Raw genomic sequence first — 21,346 nt, forward strand, 5'->3', positions numbered from 1 at the left:
TTTAGTGTTTTTTGTTTGTTTGTTTGTTTGTTTGGCTAGGCAATGGGGTTAAGTGACTTGCTCAGGGTCACACAGTCAGTAAGTGTTATGTGTCTGAGGCTGGATTTGAACTTAGGTCCTCCTGAATCCAGGGCTGGTGCTCTATCCACTGTGCCACGTAGCTGCCCCTAAGTAACACAATTTGGAAGGACAGAGTCAACCCATATGAAACAACCGCTTTATAGTTTGTTACAGTCTATAAGTTATATAGGAATTCAGAGAAGGATGGATCAATGAATGCTTGGAGTCCTTATGAAAGGCTTCAGAGGGAAGGTGAGAATTAAGCTACACACTGAAAAATCTATACAATTTGTGATAGGTAACATGGAGTAAGGGGAAAAAAGAGGAAGATCCAGGTGAGGGAAAAAACATAACCAAAAGTACAGAGATACAAATTATCATGGCAGCACAGTATAATGGAAACAGTGTTGAGTTTGATGTCAAATGATGTAGGTACAAATTTCCTTTCAGTTGTGTGACCTGTGACAAGTTACTTAATCAATTTTCTCATTTATAAATTAAGATGGGTGGTTCAAATGACCTCTGAGGACCCTTCCAGCTCCAAATCTATGATCTGATTATACCATTCAATTAAACTATATGGTTGTAGGATAATAAGGAAACTAGGCTGATGAGTGGGCATGGGTGGATATTGGGCAAAAATAAGGCAAAGGATTGAAAGAAGAGGGTAGAGCCAGATTAAAACAAGGCACAGGAAATACAATTAATTTAATAGAAAATAATAAGTACTTGAACGTTTTTGAGTAAGGAAATGATACTATAAATTCAGTACCTTAGCAAATGTATTTTGCCTTTCTTTGTATCCCAAGAAGTGGCATGGTACCTGGTTCATAGTAGGTACTTAATAAATGCCTGTTGAATGATTAGTCTGGCTTTCTTATGTAGACTTTAAGAAAAGACTGGAGTCAGAGAGAACAATTGGGACTGAGAAATTGCGATAGGAACGCGAAAGACAATGAACAGGAGAATCCAGGTGTTATTTCCAACTGTTGAATTTTATTAAGAAGAAAGAAAAAAAAGTAATAAAATTGTACATATTTCCATTCGTTTTTTTTTGGGGGGGGGGATTCTGTTCTCCCAATGTGACAGGATCCTAATTGTAATTCAATGTAAGGGAAGTATTTTCATTTGCCCTATCCAGATCTATAAGCAGAATTCTAAAGCATATAGATATATTATAAATGTGGCTTTATTTGTGTATGTGTGTGTGTGTGTGCATGTGCATGTGTGTGTGTGTGTGACAGAGAGAGAGAGAGAGAGAGTTTGTAATTTTCTTTTATACAATGTGCTTGGTGGGATATTACAATGGTTCCTTTTTTCTAAATAAAAAATATAAATAAAATATGAGTGCTTTTTATGAGAGAATAATATGGTCACAAATGGAAAAAGGGCAGCCTATAATGAAAGTATAGGTGAAAATGTAGAGCTCCTGTTTGGATTAGCCCCCAAATATTGAGCCACTGCCTCAAGGGGTTAGTAGTTTAATTAGTATAGACATTCTGTACTCTTGAATGGACAGAGCTCATGAAGTGATATTTACTGGAATGTCTCCACTGCAAAAATGCTCAATGAATACTACATGATGATGAAGTGGTGTTACAGTTAATAACAGAGCCTAGTCTATGGAAAGCTCAAGGTTGCTAGTTTACAAAGAGAGATAAAAGTTGCAAAAATTTAAAGTTCTAGAAAGTTAGTGAATCCACCCAGAATATTCACTGAAATAGAAAATTGGTGTTAGATTTGCTATTTGAAGAAAGATCTAGGATTCAAGTGAGATTTAAGGTACTTATAGGGCACTGTGAAAGCAGTCCGCACATAATTTCCAAAACAGAATATAGTATTAAAAGAATTCAATATTAACTATAATGATAAATAGTACAATGTTTACTATATAACATAAAAGACATATTATGAACCTGTCATTAAATATTAATGTTTATTAAAAATAAAGACCAGAATATGGATTATTAATCGGAAAGCATTTTATTTTTTTCAAAATCTGGATTTCTAGTATAGTGAGTTCATGAGAACAAATATATTATGGGACTCACACATATTTCTAAACCACAATTTATATAAGCAAGTATTTTGTTAACAGTCATCCCAAATCTTCTTTTAACTTAATTCTGCCCAACATCAATCATGTAAAATTACTTTCTAGAACTTAGTTTGATATTTTTGTAGGTGAATTATTTTTTCCAGGCCATAGGGTTTAGCATTAGTTAATAGATCATAGCTTGTCATGTGTAACGGGGACCCTACCAATCTGAAAAACCTAACTTGCTATGAAGAATTTATTGACAGAACATGTCTATATATGAAATGCTTTTATGTAAAAGTTAATTTTATGTAATTTAACACTGATGGATATTATTGGCTTGGGGACTGATATCAGACGACTTCTGCTCTCTATATTCTGCTGCAAAGGCAGAGAACTCCTGACAATTTCATTCAGTCAAAATGGTGAAAATACTTTGGTAACTGCAGGTGTACCACAGGGGATAATCCCCTCACTATGGATGGGTGTAGCTAAGTCATTCAGAACCAAGACTCAAGCATGGTGATTTATCAGCTAATTGCAATGTCAAATCACATAAATTATCAATAAATTCAGTTTAATTAAACAAATACCTAAGGGCCTACAATTTGTAAAATATTTACTACAAATATGAAAGATGACAGATCCCTGCCCTACATCAGCTTACAGAGAGTCCACAGTTCAAGAACAGTTCACATCCACTAATATTCACCATAGAACACTGTAAGCCCAAACTATGTGATATGTTTCTATCTGTGTTTTTCTTCTCTTTATTTCCAGTCTGTTTTCTTTTATCCTTTCATGTATCTCTTACCAAGCCCTTGGTCCTTTCTGACTTCTCTTTGTGTGTCTTTCTGTCTCCTCCCAAATTTTCCTTCCTTCCTTCCTTCCTTCTCTCCCTCCTTCCTTCCTCCCTCTCCCTTTATCTTTTATTACTTTATCTCTTCTCTTTTTTCCTACTTTCTAACTTGCTCTACTTGAAATATATACACACATACACAGACAACTGTTATTATTATTTGTTGATAATTTAATTGTACAAATTTTCTCTTTTGTGTTCTTGACTTTAAAAGGTGAGTTACATGTGTTTTATCAAGAGAAGAAAAAAGAGGCCTAAGTTGCCTTTAATTTGTGAGTAGGCCTCATTTTAAGTTTTTTTTTCCTTCTGAAGGTCAGTGATCCTGGGAAATAAAAACAGAAAAAAAAAATAAACCATTCACCACCCTGTCATATGCTATGTCTCACTAGATCTTAATTATTAAACCACTGACTAGTAAAGAAGACTCCTATTTATAATTAAGTATTCTATATTAGGTTAAAATGTCTCATAATAGGTATAGTCACACTGTGTTAAAGATTAGAAATTGGGAAGCAAGAAAAATAAAGACAATACATGGATTAAATTGCAGTCATAGTCAAAGTGTTAAATATAAATTCAATTTGAATTAATAATGCAAACCAATAAAATGGAAGGAAATTAAGAGCTAAGTCTTTCATTCTGACCTTAATTCACCCTACCATTCCCAAACAGTGAAACCATATGGTATTATAAAGTCAGTCACTTGTTTGACATCTTTCTATGTATTGAGACACATGGGTTGAGTTAAGTATGCTTTCTCAGGCTGAACTCATTATTCCTTAACTTTTATTGGTTCATGTCTCCACTTCTACATTATTTTAATGTGTTTTCTAATTAAATTTCCTTTCTATAATACTAGTGGATAGTCTAAAGAAATGGCAGAACGATTCTACTGAGTTATTGAATGGAAAGGTACCCATTCTCTGCTTATCAGCTTATGAAACCATATTTGTGGTACAGTTATTTTGAAAGTTTTGGCAAGATATCATTTCTATTCTAGAAAACCAAGAATGCAAAGAGTAAACTACAGGAGCCAAATATTTGTAATCTCAGTCTTTTATTTTATTTTTCCCATTTAAACAATAGCATACACTGTGGGAGGATGATTTACTGTTCTATAGTATAAACTTCTCCATGCAACTGTTGAAAATGAAGCATGTTCACTATCACATGGCACATTTCCTCAGGTTTGCCTGAAATGGAAAGTTCATGTGCTATATTCAAGTTTTATTAAGTTAAAAGAACTAGTAATTTAACCACATTCGTAGTCCCAAAGCTGTATCAGTACACTCCTGCCAAAAACCATTCCAATTTCTCAAGACAACTCGGTAAATATTCATCCTGTCTGTCAAAAAAACAGCTTGTTCAGTGCCATAACCCATAATGTTTATAAACAAGGTTATTAACATGCACAGGGAATGAGCCAATGAGCTCCACCAACTTTTCAGTTCATTTCTTTTTAAGGGGCATTCATCTCCATGAGAAGTTGGCATCAAATGAATTTGCAAAAAGGTGATGACATGACAATTACAGGTAGCAGATGGCTACCTGCAATACCCAATGCCAACCCAAATATCAGTGCTAAATCTGCACTTGCCAACCATGGCAGACTGTATTGAGTAAATACTCATGGGCAGTCAAGTAATGTTAAATAACCTTACAAGAAGATTGTTGCGGTGGAAAGAACTCTGGACTGGCATTCAGTAGACCCGAGTTCTAGTCCTGACTCACAAAGTTATGAGATCTATAACTCTGCTGCTGTGTGGTTTTTCAGTCATGTCCAACTCTTCATGAGCCCTTTTGGGGTTTTCTTGCCAAAGTACTTTGGTTTGCCATTTGTTTCTCCAGCTCATTTTACAGATGAGGAAACGAGGAAAATAGGATTAAGTGACTTGCCTAGGGTCATACATCTAGTAAGTTCTGAGGCTGGATTTGAACTCCCAAAGAAGAGTCTTACTGACTTCAGGCCTGGTGAGCTTATACACTGCACCATCTAGCTGCTCTTTCTATAACTCTAGAAGGGAACTTAAAGACGATTAGTCTAACCACTTAAATTTACATAGGAAGAATCTGAGGCTCAGATGTACTCAGTGACTTGCCCAGGGTCATACTGGTAGGTAAGTAGTAGAGCCAGGATTCAAACCCTGGACGTCAGATTCTAAATGTCATGTTTGTTCTACTATAACTGCCCTAATTAGTAGTGTAACCTTGGGGCAAACCATTTCAAGTCTCTAGTTTTAGCTTCATATAGAGATGAAGGAGTTCTATTAGATATTTAAAGTCCTTTCTAGCCTGAAAAATTATATGATTCAATGACTCACTTTTCATAGCTTAAGAAAGTTAACCAATTAATGAATCTCGTGCAATGATTAGAATATAAAATGGATTTCGAAAAAAAATGGACTTTTCATGTCAATTTCAGTTTTAGGGCTTGAGGCAGTCTTGTAATAGGGAAAAGTGATGTCATTTCTGCATCCAGTAATTTTGAGACTCTTAGTGTGTTTTTTTCATATTATCTCTTAGGGCACACATTTCAATTTCTACCCAGGGAAAACTTTAACATCTATGTTAGGTGTATAAGAAAACATCCTGGAAATGTTGACATAATATTAATGACCATATATCAATATAGATTTAGCAATAAAATGGGCTTTTGGCACCTCAACTGCCTATAATACATCATTTTCAATGGAATTAATTTTATTTCAAAAGAGCAATTAATGTTATGGCTGTATTTTGCCATGGTAGTTAAAAATCTACCAAACATGAAAATAAAATTGCATCTCTACTTTGCCTATAGCAGGAACTACAATGATTCCTACCAGAAATTTTGAACAAACCCCTTTCTATTATTTCCATTTTCTAAATATTAGATGTTACTTGACCATGTAAACTATGATCATAGAGGATGTATCAAGTTAGGTTTTCACTTTGCATCCATTTATTGAAGTGTGTTTTGGTGAATAATGACATTCTGATGGGATGTTTGTCTAGTAATACAAGGAAATGGTAAAATATTCACTAGGGAATCTTCTTATTTAACAAGTCTGCTGCAGGAATGCTTCAAGGAAGCCGTTCATAATTAATTTTAAGTGCAGAGACCATGATTGATTTTTTTTAACCCACATCACATAAGTGGACTGTTTTTATTTTGTTTCTAACATGTAAGTAGCATAACAAAGTGGTCAACAAAGGAATATGTTGAGGCCTATTACTGAGTAATAGAGATGCACACTTAACCCTCTTCTGGAAAATGTTTCAGAAAATGAACTCAATCGAGCTTTTTTCATTAACATGGGTTTCTGAAATAAGGAAAACATCTTACCTTCCACTCAGCGATGAAAAGAAGGGTACTACATGTATCCCCAGAGGGCCACCTTCCCCAGAAATCTCCACTGTTCTTGTCATATCACTGAGATAAAGAAAGCAAGAGCACAGATGAGTCTCTGTTCAAGAACAGCTGAAGTACATACCAAAAGAAAAGAAAAGAAAAGAAAATACCTCCCATTCATACAGCCAAGGAAAAATAAAAATAGTAAATGACTTGTTGGGGGCATGCAGAAGAGGTTGCCACTAAATATGTTTAAAGGAATATTTGATTCTTGATTTTTTCCCCATCCAGGAGAACAACTGAAAATGACTACCCATCAAAATAATGTCCTCCTTCCTTCAATCTGCATAAATCAACATGTTTAAAAGTGTTCAAGTGATGCTAGAATACATACATTTGAAAATATATATTTCATGAAATACATGTAAACCATAATGCATCTGATTATTTTAAAAATCAAGGAGATTTTTTCCACTCAAAATAGAAGAAAAAGAAGGGCAAAAGGTATATTATTTAGCAAAGAATGCATAGGACTAATTTTTTAAAAAATCTGTAGTCTTAGTAATATGTGCTAATTATCTTTAAAATATTCTAGATAAAGAATTAAATTTGTTTTTAAAGAAAGCACCAGGAACCCAAGGAAGATATCCCCCAAATTATCCTTTTTTCTTTTTAAAGACAGAAAAAAGAAAACAGAAGTGACATGAAAATATATTCTTGAAAGAAATAGAAATCTTGACCTACCTAACCCACAATAGATTACGAAAAGGAGATGCTAGCAACACCAATGGAAAGTGTGCATAACTGAAATACATGTACATCAGTTACTCCTTCCTAGGCAAAGGTAACTTATTTCCTGAGTAATAAAGAGCTTAACTAACAGACTTCTATCAGCATAATAATAATGGACAATTAATGCTACTTCAGCCATACAGATAACAAGTATAAATGCCATAAGAAAAACGCCAAAGCATAAGAAGATATTTACAACATACAAATAGCTAGCAGGACACTATTGCATCCTATCTACATGAAAATGACTTTAATTCCAAACTACAATTGCTATAAATGCTTTTCTCATCCAAATTGAAAATGGTAGAATTCTGGGTTTTTTTCTGGAAAGTTAGCAAAAGTATTAAAAGGGTATTTTGTGTGAAGTCCTTAATGACTTCACTAGGCATGAAATAGTCTCTAAATTACCAGTAATCTAATATGACTATATTAGCTATATTCTGTCAAGCAGAATGTTTATTTTTCTTGTTATTTTTCTATGTAAACCTTTTAAAATCAAGCTTTTCAAAAGGAGTATGTCAATTCCCAATGAGTGTAGAGAGAGGATGAAATTCCAAAGCTAGTAATAAATTCCAAATGAATAGTACCACACAGATACTGTCATTACTTGAAACTTGTTCAGTCAAGTAGCCTACGTCAAAAGCCTTGAATTAGAGAGCTCAGACACATCTTCACATGGATAAAATGATATTTCGGGGTATATAAAACTCAATCATTCTTGCTATGTAATGTTGAAAATGGTAATTGTTAGTTGTTCATATAATATAAAGAGAGAGAAAATATTAAAAATCATAAAGTATCACTTGGAAATGTCTCCATTCCCCTGATTTTACAGCTATCTAGAGAATGGAATGTGGTTTTTGATAAGCCAGTAATCAATCCTTTTAATAGAATCACAGATTCATAATTCAGGATGGTACCTTAGAGATAACATCTAGTCCTGGGGGCTGCAGAGAGGACCTGGGAGACAGCTTAGCTATTACAAGGGTATAGTATGCAGTTATGAATTTTCTCAAATGATAGATAAAAATATTCTAGATACTATGATGTAGTAATGTATAACTATTTTTGTTTCATTACAAAGAGGTCTTCATACTCAAAAAGTTTGGGAACCACTGACCCTGTCAATTTCTCAGCATGAAATGCAGAGTTTGAGGATAATGACAGTGTATCCCATTTTCAATGATCACCAGGATTAGGAGCCTGCTTTATCCTGATAAACCGTATTTATGCCTAACAACCCAGAGTTTCTTATCTTTAGTATTTCCAACATTTTACTTATTTGTATATGTACAAAGAGAATAAAAATAATGTTTCACATAATCTACTATTAAATTCCAGATATTATAGATATATTATACATATATATCATATGTCCAGATATACTGTATATAGTATACCCTAAATTGTGTTAAGAAAATGGATTTCTGCTTAATGCTTTGTACAAGTGGCAAAGAATAAAAAAATGCTAATCTTCTATAGGACAAAATATTCTCCAAATGATTTATAATCAAATGCTTTAATTAAATAAAACAAAACCCTCTATAACAGATACCCTTGTGCCATATTAATACTTAGCTCTTATCCTTTTTTGTCATATATTCTTTATATCAACTCAATATAAAAAGAAATAATCTTTGACCATGCCTGATTAGAATGAAGGCCACACTTGGCAACCATATTGTAGACAACCCAGAAAATGTCAACATCTCTTTGAAGGAGTAGACAATTATTATGAATGTTCCCAGAGGAACCCTAAATACGGATTTTGACCATATGAACACTGAGATCAGTCTTTTTTGATAGAAGGGAAAAAACTCTGGGTTGACAGGTGGTAGGGAATTTCAAAGGAAATTTGGATGGTTCACACAATATGTAGCTGTGTAAAACATGTTCAAAGACATATATCCTGGTTTTGTACTCACTTCCCCATCAATGTTATCGTTCAAGAGAATGGCTGACTGGTCAAAATTAGAAACTTTCATATGAAAAATATATTATCAAGGTATGCATACGACCTCTGGCTGTTTGTCCTTTAACTCCAATTCCAAAAGATGAGTTAATTCTTTAAGGAAAGGATATTAAACTCATGACTTTAATTCTTCAGTACTATGATATTCAATGATTCCTAGCCAAACAGCATCTCTGGAAGAGTACTGACATTAAAAAGATAAACTTTGTTTCAGAGACAACTTTGGGGTTACTAAAAGCACTGAGTAATTTTCAAAAGACAGTCCAGGCTGTTCTCCTCCTCCTGGTTAGTTCTAAGAGAAGCTCATTGCTGATCTGTTCCATCTGCCAAAGGCAGAGGTACTCACAGCCCAGGTCTTTGGAGTGTTCATCCAACTGTATATCACAGTCTGGACAAAAGGCATTCTTTGTTTGGTTGCTTGTTGATAGGTGGTTAGTTAAACTGAACTCTCTTTAAGTGATTGCAGATTTCAATTAAAAAACTCCGAAATGTCAGCTGCAAACAGGAGAAAAATCACATGATCTATAGGGAACCCCTTTTCCTTTAGACTGTGTTGGACATTCTCCATGACAATACCAAAGACCTTTGGCTAACACACATGTCCCCATTTTATGTCTTGCTTGATGTTAATAATCAGAAGAGTCAGAGTTATTTCTGTTACTATGTTTTTCAAGAAATTTTGTGTGATCGAGGCATAAACATAGGGGATATAACGTAGGAAGAGAGCCAGCAAGGATTTTTGATCTACTGAAATCCTGCCTCTTTCACCAACGGGTTCACTATTATCCTATCAGTCAATGGATATCATTAGTTCAAAGCAAAGGAATTTAGTGAAACAGACTAATAAAAAGTTTTGCAATAGAGCATTTACCTCATAAATATAGGACATGTTCTCCCACAAATATACACACCATCAGTGGGAAGAATTGTTAAGTAATAGAGACCATACATGAGGGGCCCACACTTGGGGAAATATAGGGGGGAGCAATTCCCACCTTTGATTTCTAGAGGACCCAAAGTTTTCTGGTGACATCATAATACTGTCACACTTTAGCCTTCTTCATCAGTGGGCATAGCATGCCTGATGGCCATGTTATACTATTTGGTTTAATGGATCTATTGCTTGTTAGGCTTGTTATTTCTAAATGTGCTGGTTTTTTAGTCTTCTATGATTCCCATATCTTAGGGGCCACATTAGCTATCTTGGCTTCACTCTTCTAGGGTATAATGATTAAATATGTCTCAGTACTATGGGCAAGCTGACAGCTATTTGGCCTTAGTTATCAAACTTATATGATAAAAACCAATCAGAGAATCTCTAGGAATAGTCTGGGTCATTCCTCATCTCCTATTTCTTCAATAGCTATAAAAGTCTTCTTACTATCATCTAGTTTAGGGTCAGATAATCTGACACACCCTCAAGATTCACTCTGGCTAAGGTGCAATTAAACTGAAAAAGAAAAAGGAAAGGCTAAAGAGGCAAAACCAGCAATATTCACTGATCTAGAATGAATTCTTGTCTCTTTTCTAAATAGCTATTAATAGCAAAGACTAATAGATTGGTGGGATATTTTGGCTAGCCAAAACCTCAGTCTCTTGAATTCTAACTTGGTATTGATTTTGATTTTTGCTCTATAAAGCTTATACTCTTAACACACAAGTTATGTGGAAACAATTTCCACATCAACACAACCAACATTTTCTGCCTGTTAAAATGTAATCAATTTAATTTTTGGTGATTTTCTTTGGTAATAGTCTAACACTCTTCTTGAAGAATCAATTCTAGCTATACACAGGGAAGCATCCTTGTATTTTACAAGTCTTTCACATCTCTTTATTTCTTATATTTGCTGTGCTCTCCTAAGCTCATCTTTTCATTTAAAGTGTCAGAGTATTAAACACACACACACACACACACACACACACACACACACTTAACTTGGAGGGTCTTGTTAAATTCTTTGTAGAATTTCTCTAATCTTAATCCTCTGCAACAAATGTTGGTATATAAATTGTAATCAATAATAAGCAAATGCTTTCCATAGAAGCACTGCAATAGAGACAACTGAGTGTTTTGGGAAAGGGCTGCATTTGAATTCATAAAATGCACATTGCTTCCAGCTCTTTTTTCTCTCTAAGAATTTGTGAGCCATCCTTACCCATTTAGACGCAACTTCCTTTTGTCTTCTGTATCATAACTAACAAAAATGTCCAAATTCATATAATTACCCCGGTAGCAATTTGCTCACATTGGTCATTGCACAAGTATCTCACATTTATAGTACCAATAGGAAAGTTGATGTGAATAGATGGTCTATAAACTATAATGATTCTTAGTGCTCTCTCTCTGTCTCTCTCTCTGTTTCTGTTTCTGTCTCTCTGTCTCTGTCTATCTCTCTCTCTCTCTCTCTCTCTCACAATGATACAGGAGACTGAGAACTAACTTATTTTTCCTTCCTATTTCAGAGGTAACCCTGGCCCCAAAATTCATAACCAAGCAGCCATTAATCTATCTTGTTTTAGAATCCTTAAAAAAAAAATGTGTATTTGTATATGTGTGTGCGTGTGAGTGTGAGTGCTACATTTAATAGGCTTAAGATTGATTTTTGCTTTAATGGATTCTGATTGTCCTTTCTAACATCTGAGCAAACTATTGTGCTATCTTTAAACCTAACAATTACCATTTTCCCTTTTCATTAGAAATTGCTTTTATATCTGTTAACCTACTAGGTAGCACAGAGAAAGGTATGAAAGGATTTCAGACCTATTGATTATAATTTACATGTTGTTTTTGAATATCTGATATACTTAACAGAGAGAAAAAAAACTATAAGTATTTCAGAGGGCATGTTTTACTCTGGTCTTCATCCATTACTTGTATTAAGACTAGGAGAAATTAGCATAAAAATAGAAAAAGGCAAATACATTTTTGATTGTTTTGAAGAAAAAAAAGAAAATTCAGTAAAAAAAAAATTTGACCATCACACAGAGTTCTTTACATACATTATCTTTTTGGACTGAAATAAATATAAGAAGTAGTCAGGTCCTATTCATTATTAGACTACATATTTTTGAAACACTGAGTTTTTTCTGAAGTTGGAATATACATTATGAAGTATTTTTTTACTTTGACAGAGTCTATAGTAGGTTTTAAAGACCCACGATATACTAGGACTATCATGTATGTCCTTGCATGTGTGTGTGTACATGCTCATATGCATATGCTGGGGACAGGAGATGAGAGGAAAGAAAGATTGGGGGATAACAAATGTAAGAAAAGAGATGAAAAGAATAGATTGAAAAATACGGGGGCAGCTAGGTGGCGCAGGGCACTGGCCCTGAAGTCAGGAGGACCCGAGTTCAAATCTGGCCTCAGACCAAACACTTGACACCAGCTGTGTGACCCTAGGCAAGTCACTTAACCCCAATTGCCTAAAAAAAAAAAAAACCCCAAAAAAGCAAAAAAAAGAAAAATGTGATATTTAGGAGGAATAGAACAGAATGCCAAAGATAAATTCTAGAGATATTAAAACAGTAAGGAAACAATGGCTAACTGGGTGAAGAGAGATTAGAGCACATATGGAAAGTAAACAAAAAGTTGGAAAATTTAATCATATGTCAAAATGGCATAACAAATCTTAGCAGTATTCCCTTAGACTGACTAAACACAAAACACACTAAAACAAAAGCAGAAGAGTCTGAAAAATTAGATCAAAAAGCATTAAGAATACTGGCTATCAGTAGACAAAGTGGTTATAAACAAATCACTGGAAATGAACGGCATCATACAAGAGTTAGGAAGAACTCAAGGTTGAAATTATGCAGCTCTGGTCAAAATATGTGCCTGTATTTACAAATGCCCACATAGCATCTCAACCTCTTTAGGCTAAGACCAAGAATACAAATGATGTTGACACGAGTCAGTATCAACTCTTTGAGCAACAGTTGCAAAATATTTAATAAATTCATGATATTCCCTGATGTAATATACTGCATTCCTTTAAATCTATGTATTAGTGCAGGTTTTATCCCATGCCTAGAATGAACTCCTTCCATATCTACCTATCAAAAATCACTCTTTTTCTTTAAGGGCCAGTTTAGTTATATCTTTTTTCCATGAAATCTTCCTTAATCTACCTAGACACACAGTACCTGGCACAATTCCTTGCTCGCAGAAACCACATATGTTTGATAAATTGAATTGAATTTTTATTCATGATATGGAAGTGAGATTATAGAATGAAGTTCCCATATTTGATGTCTATAAAGTTACTAGGTTTATAATTAGGGTGAACTTAGATTTGTATCCCAAACTGAAACTATGGCAATCCCTTGAAATTTGTGAGAGCGATAGCAGAAAGTACTACTTTTTACAAACAGTACTAAATTTAGAAGACTTCATTGACCTGAACAGTAATATAAGCTGGAAACTCAAATAGGTTTAAGAAGGGTTTGCATAAATTTCTGTGCTAGTTTCATAATGGATTATTAAGGGAAGTTAGGGTAGATCTATTGCTAACCTTCTCTTGTAAACAATCATCATACTCTCCTATAAAATGGCTCCAAGTATCACTGTCAGCATCAAAATACTGGGTTGGATGGGGATTATTGTATAAAATGATGGCTATGGATTAACTGTGTCTTTAAATTATTTACATGTTTTTTTCTTACTATGGATGACTAAGAGTTGGCTTGTCTAATTGAATACTTCAAATAATCCAAATCATGGATGAATAGTATTGCTCAAAATCTTTTGAATTGAAGTGAATACTTGTTCACATTATTAATTGGGAAATTAGGTCTTTCTTAGTGTTCTCTCAGAATTCCTGAAATTCCATTCCAAGTAGATATTCAGACACATTCATTATTTGCAAATTATCTAATATAAATTCTTCATCCAGGATTTAGGGAAAGGGATGGAGGTAAGGCATTGGACATGATTATATTTCACATTAAACCAACATTTGCTTTTTCAGCATTGCTAAAAATAATTTAAAACTACAACATGCCTATGCTAAATGGTTCCAAAAATTCCACCTTTTAGGAGAAATGCATTAAAAATGTAAAGGCCTTTAAAACCAGTTTTTTAAAAAAAGAAAACTTCTAAAGAAAAATTATAAATTATTTTAATAAAAATCAGTTTTATGTGAGGAGGTCAGAGATATTGCTGCTGATAGGGAAGATATGGTACCATCAAGAAAACTAGGATTAGGAATATGAGGAGGCAAGACAAGTAATGAGGAAGGTACCCAGAGAAGCTAGGGCTAAGGTAACCTGCTACAAGATATAAGAGGAAACATGGGTACCAAGCCTGGGGCCCAGTACAAGAAGTAATATCATTACTAAACATACATGAACTAAATGGCATAGCATCCAAATTCACAGAGAAATTCAGGGAGTTACAGGGAGAAATAGACAGCAAAACTATACTAGTCAGGGACCTCAGCCTCCCCCTCTCTGAACTAGATAAATCTAACCACAAACTAAATAAGAAAGAAGTTAAGGAGGTGAATAGAATTTTATAATTTAGAATTTTAGAAAAGTTAGGTACGATAGTCCTCTGGAGAAAATTGAATGAGGATAGAAAGGAATATACTTTTTTCTTGGTGGTACATGGCACATACACAAAAATTGACCATTTTCTAGGGCAAAAAAAACCCCCTTACAATCCAATGCACAAGGCAGAAATATTAAATGCATCCTTTTCAGATCATGATATAATAAAAATTATATGCAATAAAGGGCCATGGAAAGATAGACTAAAAAATAACTGAAAACTAAATAATCTAATCTTAAAAAATGAATAAGTCAAACAACAAATCATAGAAACAATCAATAACATCATTCAAGAGAATGATAATAATGAGACAACATACCAAAACTTATGGGATACAGCAAAAGCATTCTTAGGGGAAGTTTTATATCTCTAAATGCTTACATGAATAAAATAGAGAAAGAGGATATCAATGAATTGGGCATACAACTAAAAAAAATCTAGAAAAGAACAAATTAAAAATCCTCAACTAAACACCAATTTGGAAATATTGAAAACTGAAGGAGAAATTAAGAAAATTGAAATTAAGAAAACTATTGGACTAATAAATAAAAGTAAGAGCTGGTTTTATGAAAAAACCAATAAAATAGATAAACCTTTGGTTAATTTAATTTAAAAAAGGAAAGAAGAAAACCAAATTACCAGTATAAAAAATGAAAATAGTGAATCTACCACCAAGGAAGGGAAAATTAAAATAATTAGGAACTATCTTGCCCAATTGTATACCAATAAATTTGACAATCTTAGTGAAATAGATGAATATTTACAAAAATACAAATTGCTCAGATTAACAGAAGGGGAAATAAAATATTTAAATCATCCCATCTCAGAAAAAGAAATTGAACAAGCCATTGATGAATTCCCTAGATAAAAATCTCCAGGGCCAGATGGATTTACAAGTGAATTCTATAAAATATTTAAAGAACAATTCATTCCAATACTATATAGACTATTTGGGAAAATAGGTGAAGGAATCTCATCAAATTCTTTCTATGATTCAAATATGGTACTGATACCTAAACCAGAAAGAGACAAAAAAATGAAAGAAAATTATAAACCAATTTCCCTAATACATTTAGATGCAAAAATTTTAAATAAAATATTAGCAAATAGATTACAGCAAATTGTCAGAAGAATAATACACTATGACCAGTTAGGGTTTATACCAGGAATGCAGGGCCAGTTCAATATTAGGAAAACTATCAACATAATTGATCATATCAACAACAAAACTAACAGTAACCACATGATCATCTCAATAGATGCAGAAAAAGCTTTTGACAAAATATAACATCCATTCCTACTAAAAACACTAGAGAGCAAGGAATAAATGGAGTCTTCCTTAACATAATAAGTAGAATCAACCTAAAACCTTTAGCAAGCATCATATGTAATGGGGACAAGCTAGAATATCAATGATCAATAAGATCAGGGGTGAAACAAGGATGTCCATTATCACCACTGTTGTTCAATATCATACTGGAAATGTTAGCTTTAGCAGTAAGAGAAGAAAAAGAAATTGAAGGTATTAGAATAGGCAAAGAAGAAACAAAGCTATTGCTCTTTGCAGATGATATGATGATATACTTAGAGAATCCTAGAGAGTCAAGTAAAAAAACTACTTGAAACAATACACAACTTTAGCAAAGTTGCAGGCTATAAAATAAACCCACATAAATCATCAGCACTTCTATATATTACCAACAAAGCCCAACAGCAAGAGATAGAAAGAGAAATTCCATTTAAAGTTATTGTAGACATTATAAAAATATTTAGAAGTCTACCTGTCAAAACAAACCCAGGAATTATATGAACACAATTACAAAACACTTTCAAACAAAGTCAGATCTAAATAATTGGAAAAACATCAGTTGCTCATGGGTAGGTCGAGCTCATATAATAAAAATGACAATTCTACCTAAACTAATTTACTTATTCAGGCCATACCAATCAAACTACTAATCAAAAATTATTTTATGGAGCTAGAAAAAATAATAACAAGATTCATTTGGAATAACAAAAGGTCCAGAATATCAAGGGAACTAATGAAAAGAAATGCAGGGGAAGGTGGCCTAGCTGTTCCAGATCTTAAATTGTATTATAAAGTAGCAATCATCAAAGTACTTGGGACTGGCTAAGAAAGAATGGTGAATCAGTGGAATGGGTTAGGTATGCAAGAAACAGTAGTCAATGACTATAGTAATCTACTATTTGATAGGTCCAAAGACCCCCAGCTTCTGGGTTAAGAACTCACTATTTGACAAAAATTGCTGGGAAAACTGGAAAAGAGCATGGCAGAAACTAGGCATAGACCAAAGTCTCACACTATATACCAAAATAAAGTCAAAATGAGTTTATGATTTAGATATAAAGGCTGATACTGTAAGCAAATTGCAAGAGCAAGGAATAGTTCACTTATCAGATTTATGGAGAACAGAAGAATTCATGACTGAACAGGAGACAGACATTTTGAAATGCAAAATGGATAATTTTTATTACATTAAATTGATAAGTTTTGGCACAAACAAAGCCAATGCAACCAAGATTAGAAGGAAAGTAGAAAATTGGGAAAGAATTTTTACAACCAGTGTCTCTGATAAGGACCTCATTTCTAAAATATATAGAGAATTAAGTCATATTTACAAGAATACAAGTCATTCCCCAATTGATAAATGGTCAAAGGATATGAACAGGCAGTTTTCAGATGAAGAAATTAAAATCATCTATAGTCATATGAAAAAATGCTCTAAATCACTATTGATTAGAGAAATGTAAATCAAAACAACTCTGAGGTACATCATACCTATCAGATTAGCCAACATGACAAAACAAGAAAATGATAAATGTTGGAGAAGATGTGGGAAAATTGGAACACTAATGCATTTCTGGTAGAGTTGTGAAATGATTCAACCATTTTGGAGAGCAATTTGGAACTATGCCTAAAAGTCTATAAAAATGTGCATACCCTTTGACCCAGCAATAGCACTTTTAGGGCTATATCGCAGAAAGATTATACAAATGGGAAAAGGACCTACATGGACAAAAATATTTATAGCAGCTCTTTTTGTGGTGCAAAGAATTGGAAATTGAGGGAATGCCCATCAATTGAGGAATTGTTGAACAAGTTGTGGTATATGAATATATATGAATATAATGGAATACTATTATGCTATAAGAAATGATGAGCAAGTGGACTTCTGAAAAACCTGGAAAGACTTGTATGGACTGATGCTGAGTGAAGTGAGCAAAACCAGGAGAACATTGTACACAGTAACAGGCATATTGTGTGATGACTAACATTGATAGACTTAGCCCTTCTCAGCAATGCAAGGATCTAAGACATCTTCAAAGGCCTCATGATGAAAAGTGCTATCCATATCCAAAGAAAGAACTATGGAATTTGAATGCAGATCGAAGCATACTATTTGTTATTTTTTCCTTCTGTTTTGTTTTGTTTTCTCTTCCTTGTGGTTCCCCCTATTGGCTCTAAGTCTTACTTACAACATCACTAATGCGAAAATATGCTTAATAGGAATGTATATATATATAGCCTATATCAGATTGCAACACCATTTTGGGAAGTGGGGAGGGAGGGGGAGAAAAATTTAAAACTCAAAAGCTTATGGAAGTGATTGCTGATAAATTAATTAAAAAAAAGTGATTTATAAGCACTGGGCACTGTGAGAAGGCATTTAACTTTACCTAGGAGTTCATACACTCTCTTTATATATTCAGTCACTCTAAATAATAGCTTTCTTCAAATATTTACACAAATATTTACCATTATTAAGTACTATGTTCATAAATATGCTATTCTGATAAATTACATTTTATAGAAAAAAAAACATTAAGGAAGGTGTGTTGTTTTTTTTTTAAATGGTGTATTCCTTCCCTCTCAGTAATCAATGTCCAAGGTCTGGGGTAAAGCCTAGTTGGTTGGTCTATGATACCATAAGCCAGGTACATCTCTATGCCAGGAAAAAAACTACTTAAAATAGTGCCTATAAAGTGCTGAACAGGCTCTAAAAGGCTAGCCTTGGAGATTCAAATTTATAATCTTATGGAAAAAACCTCACAATAGATTAAAAACCCATCAATTTAGAGGTGTTACCAAACTTACAGAAAGATCACATTAAGAAAGAATAATAGGTTAAGGTAAGAGACTCACATTTACAACCAATCCCATTAATCTTTCCAAAAGGGAGGCTTTCTACGCTCAAAACACAACATCAGGAATTGAGTTGTGCAAAGCTGTGGAACTACAATACACTGTGCTAGGTAAATAAAGCTAGAGAAGACAGGATTGGCTTCAGGGGAATGAACTATGAGCAATGGAAGGAAGCTGCTGTGAAGGAGTTTGGCTTCATACAAAGACGGACTTATTCTTATAAATTTATGGACTTAAGCATTTAACAAGCATTTAACAATCAGAACTATCCAAAGATTCCTCAGGTTACAGCTGATTTTTCCTCATTGGAGATCTTCAAATAGAGGCTGGATGGGGATCACGCCCTTGTTGGGATTGATCTAAAGGTGATTCTTCTTCATGTATGGGTTGGAGTAGATGTATTCTGAGATTATTGTCACTGATCTCCAAACTTAAATAGTGTTTTAAAAAAAGATGGTTGGTCATTCACACTCATTTTCCTCATTCAGGCTCATACACGTAAATAATAATCCATAAGAAGAGCAGCAACTTGTAAAATGAAGAACAATAATAGCTCAAGTCTATCAAAAATGAAATTATTTGCCACCCACCCTCATGTATAGAAATAAGAAAAAGGTATTCAGAAGTTTTGGAGTTTGGAATCTAAATCAATACCAACAAAAGGCAGGGCTGGGAATGATGAGGGTGGTTGACCAACTCAGAGAATATGTTTGTTTTGCATACTGTGGCCAAGATTTTGCAAGACTTATAGAAGCAACACATAGTTTCCAGAAAATAAGAGTCCAAGTTACCACAATGGTCTCCAGAGGCAAGGTTTACAGTGTTAGTATGAAGAAAAAAAAACATTAATGAAAACATGGTGATGTTTCTAAAAGAGCATTTCAGGTTCTGAGAAAGAACTGTACGGACGTGTTTATGAAAAACACACTGCTGATTAGAAGTACCTGGATGTGTGTTTAGCTTTTTGTGATGTCAGCAGTTCTGGCTGTCCACTACACATGACTTCCCCATCTTCCAAACTCTGTGGTGAGCCCTGTAGGAAAAGACATAGGTAAATACAGACATTCCACATAAGTTTTGAAATCAGAACAGAATGTTCTAACATTGCAGATGCCCTTGTGGTTTTGTTCTCTGTTGGTCAGATTCTCTCACCTCTGTGAAGACTTGGAAACAGGTGTTAATCATTTCAGTTCTCCCTGTATTCTTCTCTTTCCTATTTGGTTTCTGAAATGTCCTCATGGACTTCTTACATGCAGCACAATGTTAAGAGAGTTGGAAATGACCATTTACCTTTCTGCTCATCATCTACAGACTTTTTGGGATGGATTTTTTTTTCACATGAGCAAGGAAAAAGAAGTACCAAGGGAAGATACCATTGACAGCCAGTGATCTATTGGCTTTAATGTACTGTACTTCACCGCAGCCCTCATGGCAGTAATATAAACAGAGCAAAATCCATAAAAAACATCTTGCCTTGAGAGGTCACTTCTGTCAAGAATGTAAGAGGAATATAGCTGAAAGACATAAATCTCCAGCTGTCATTCTGCCAGGAAGAATTCGATTTAGAGTGTGATCTTCACCAGACCAAACCAAAAGACAACCATTTAATTTCTAAAATGGCAAAACTCACTCCCATCGTAGAAGTAGATGGCTTGGAGATGATTGGTGGGTGAGGTTGTCATACTTCTGGAAAGTAATGGAAAGATGTGATCTAGAAATAGTGCCCTATTTGGTGATTCTAATTCACATAAGAATCATTTCTTAGTTTGTTACCAAGATCATGCTTGATCACTTCCACTGGATATCATTCCAGTAATCCACGATTTCTCAAGGGAAGGAAGTTAATGGCAAGAGACAGACAGATGGATTTCCTGAGCTATGAATTCTGGCTACAGAATGATGAATCTTTTTCCATATGGATGGTCACTTTTTACTACCACACTATGAATACAGATTGAGCAACCTCTATGAAGTTTTGAGATTCTCTTTTTAATAAAAAGACAAGGATGTAATGGCTTTTACTTTTAAAAAGAAAGCATAATCTAATACAATCTTACTTTATGTGAAATTTAGACTTAAGAAAACTATGCTAACTCCTTTAAGAAAACAAGGCACTAAGTGCTATATTAACCTAAGGTATTTGTTTAAATGAACCATATCCCTCAGATTAACTTTCTCTTTATGGCAAGGTAGCAAAATGGTACAAGGAGGTTATTGGTTTAGCAAGTTCCTTTATGTGTCCAAGCTGTTATGCAAACAAGGATGAAAAGGGATAAGAGTAAGATGGTAGATTTGTAGCTAGAAGGGACCTGGAAAACGATCTAATCTAACATCCACATTTTAAAGATGAGGAAGGCAAAGCCTTGAGATGGCAATTAACTTGTCCAAATAGTTGACTGATTCAGGACTTGAACCTGGGCTCTCTGACCCCAAAAACCAACTTTGCACTATGCCATGTTGCAATAACAGTGTGAGGGCACTATAATTTAGGAAGGCAAATGTTTTGGAGTAGAAAGGTATGTGTGGTGTGTGTGTGTGTGTGTGTGTGTGTGTGTGTGTGTGTGTGTGTGTG

At 34.1% G+C, this 21,346-nt stretch overlaps 1 protein-coding gene across 1 annotated transcript in view; it reads right to left on the bottom strand.

Annotated features, from left to right (window-relative positions):
• The window catches only part of PARD3B (par-3 family cell polarity regulator beta), a 1,282,153-nt gene that overhangs the window by 571,791 nt on the left and 689,016 nt on the right, over positions 1-21,346 (bottom strand). Inside the window, exons 5-6 of the mRNA XM_027873670.1 lie at positions 19,719-19,807; positions 6,283-6,369 (exon numbers count right to left, since the gene is read on the bottom strand). Coding sequence (XP_027729471.1) covers positions 6,283-6,369; positions 19,719-19,807 — 176 coding nt within the window. The remainder of the gene's footprint in view (positions 1-6,282; positions 6,370-19,718; positions 19,808-21,346) is intronic.

The sequence above is a fragment of the Vombatus ursinus genome, unplaced genomic scaffold (assembly GCF_900497805.2).
Source record: "Vombatus ursinus unplaced genomic scaffold, bare-nosed wombat genome assembly UNPS02014802.1, whole genome shotgun sequence".
Taxonomy (NCBI): domain Eukaryota; kingdom Metazoa; phylum Chordata; class Mammalia; order Diprotodontia; family Vombatidae; genus Vombatus; species Vombatus ursinus.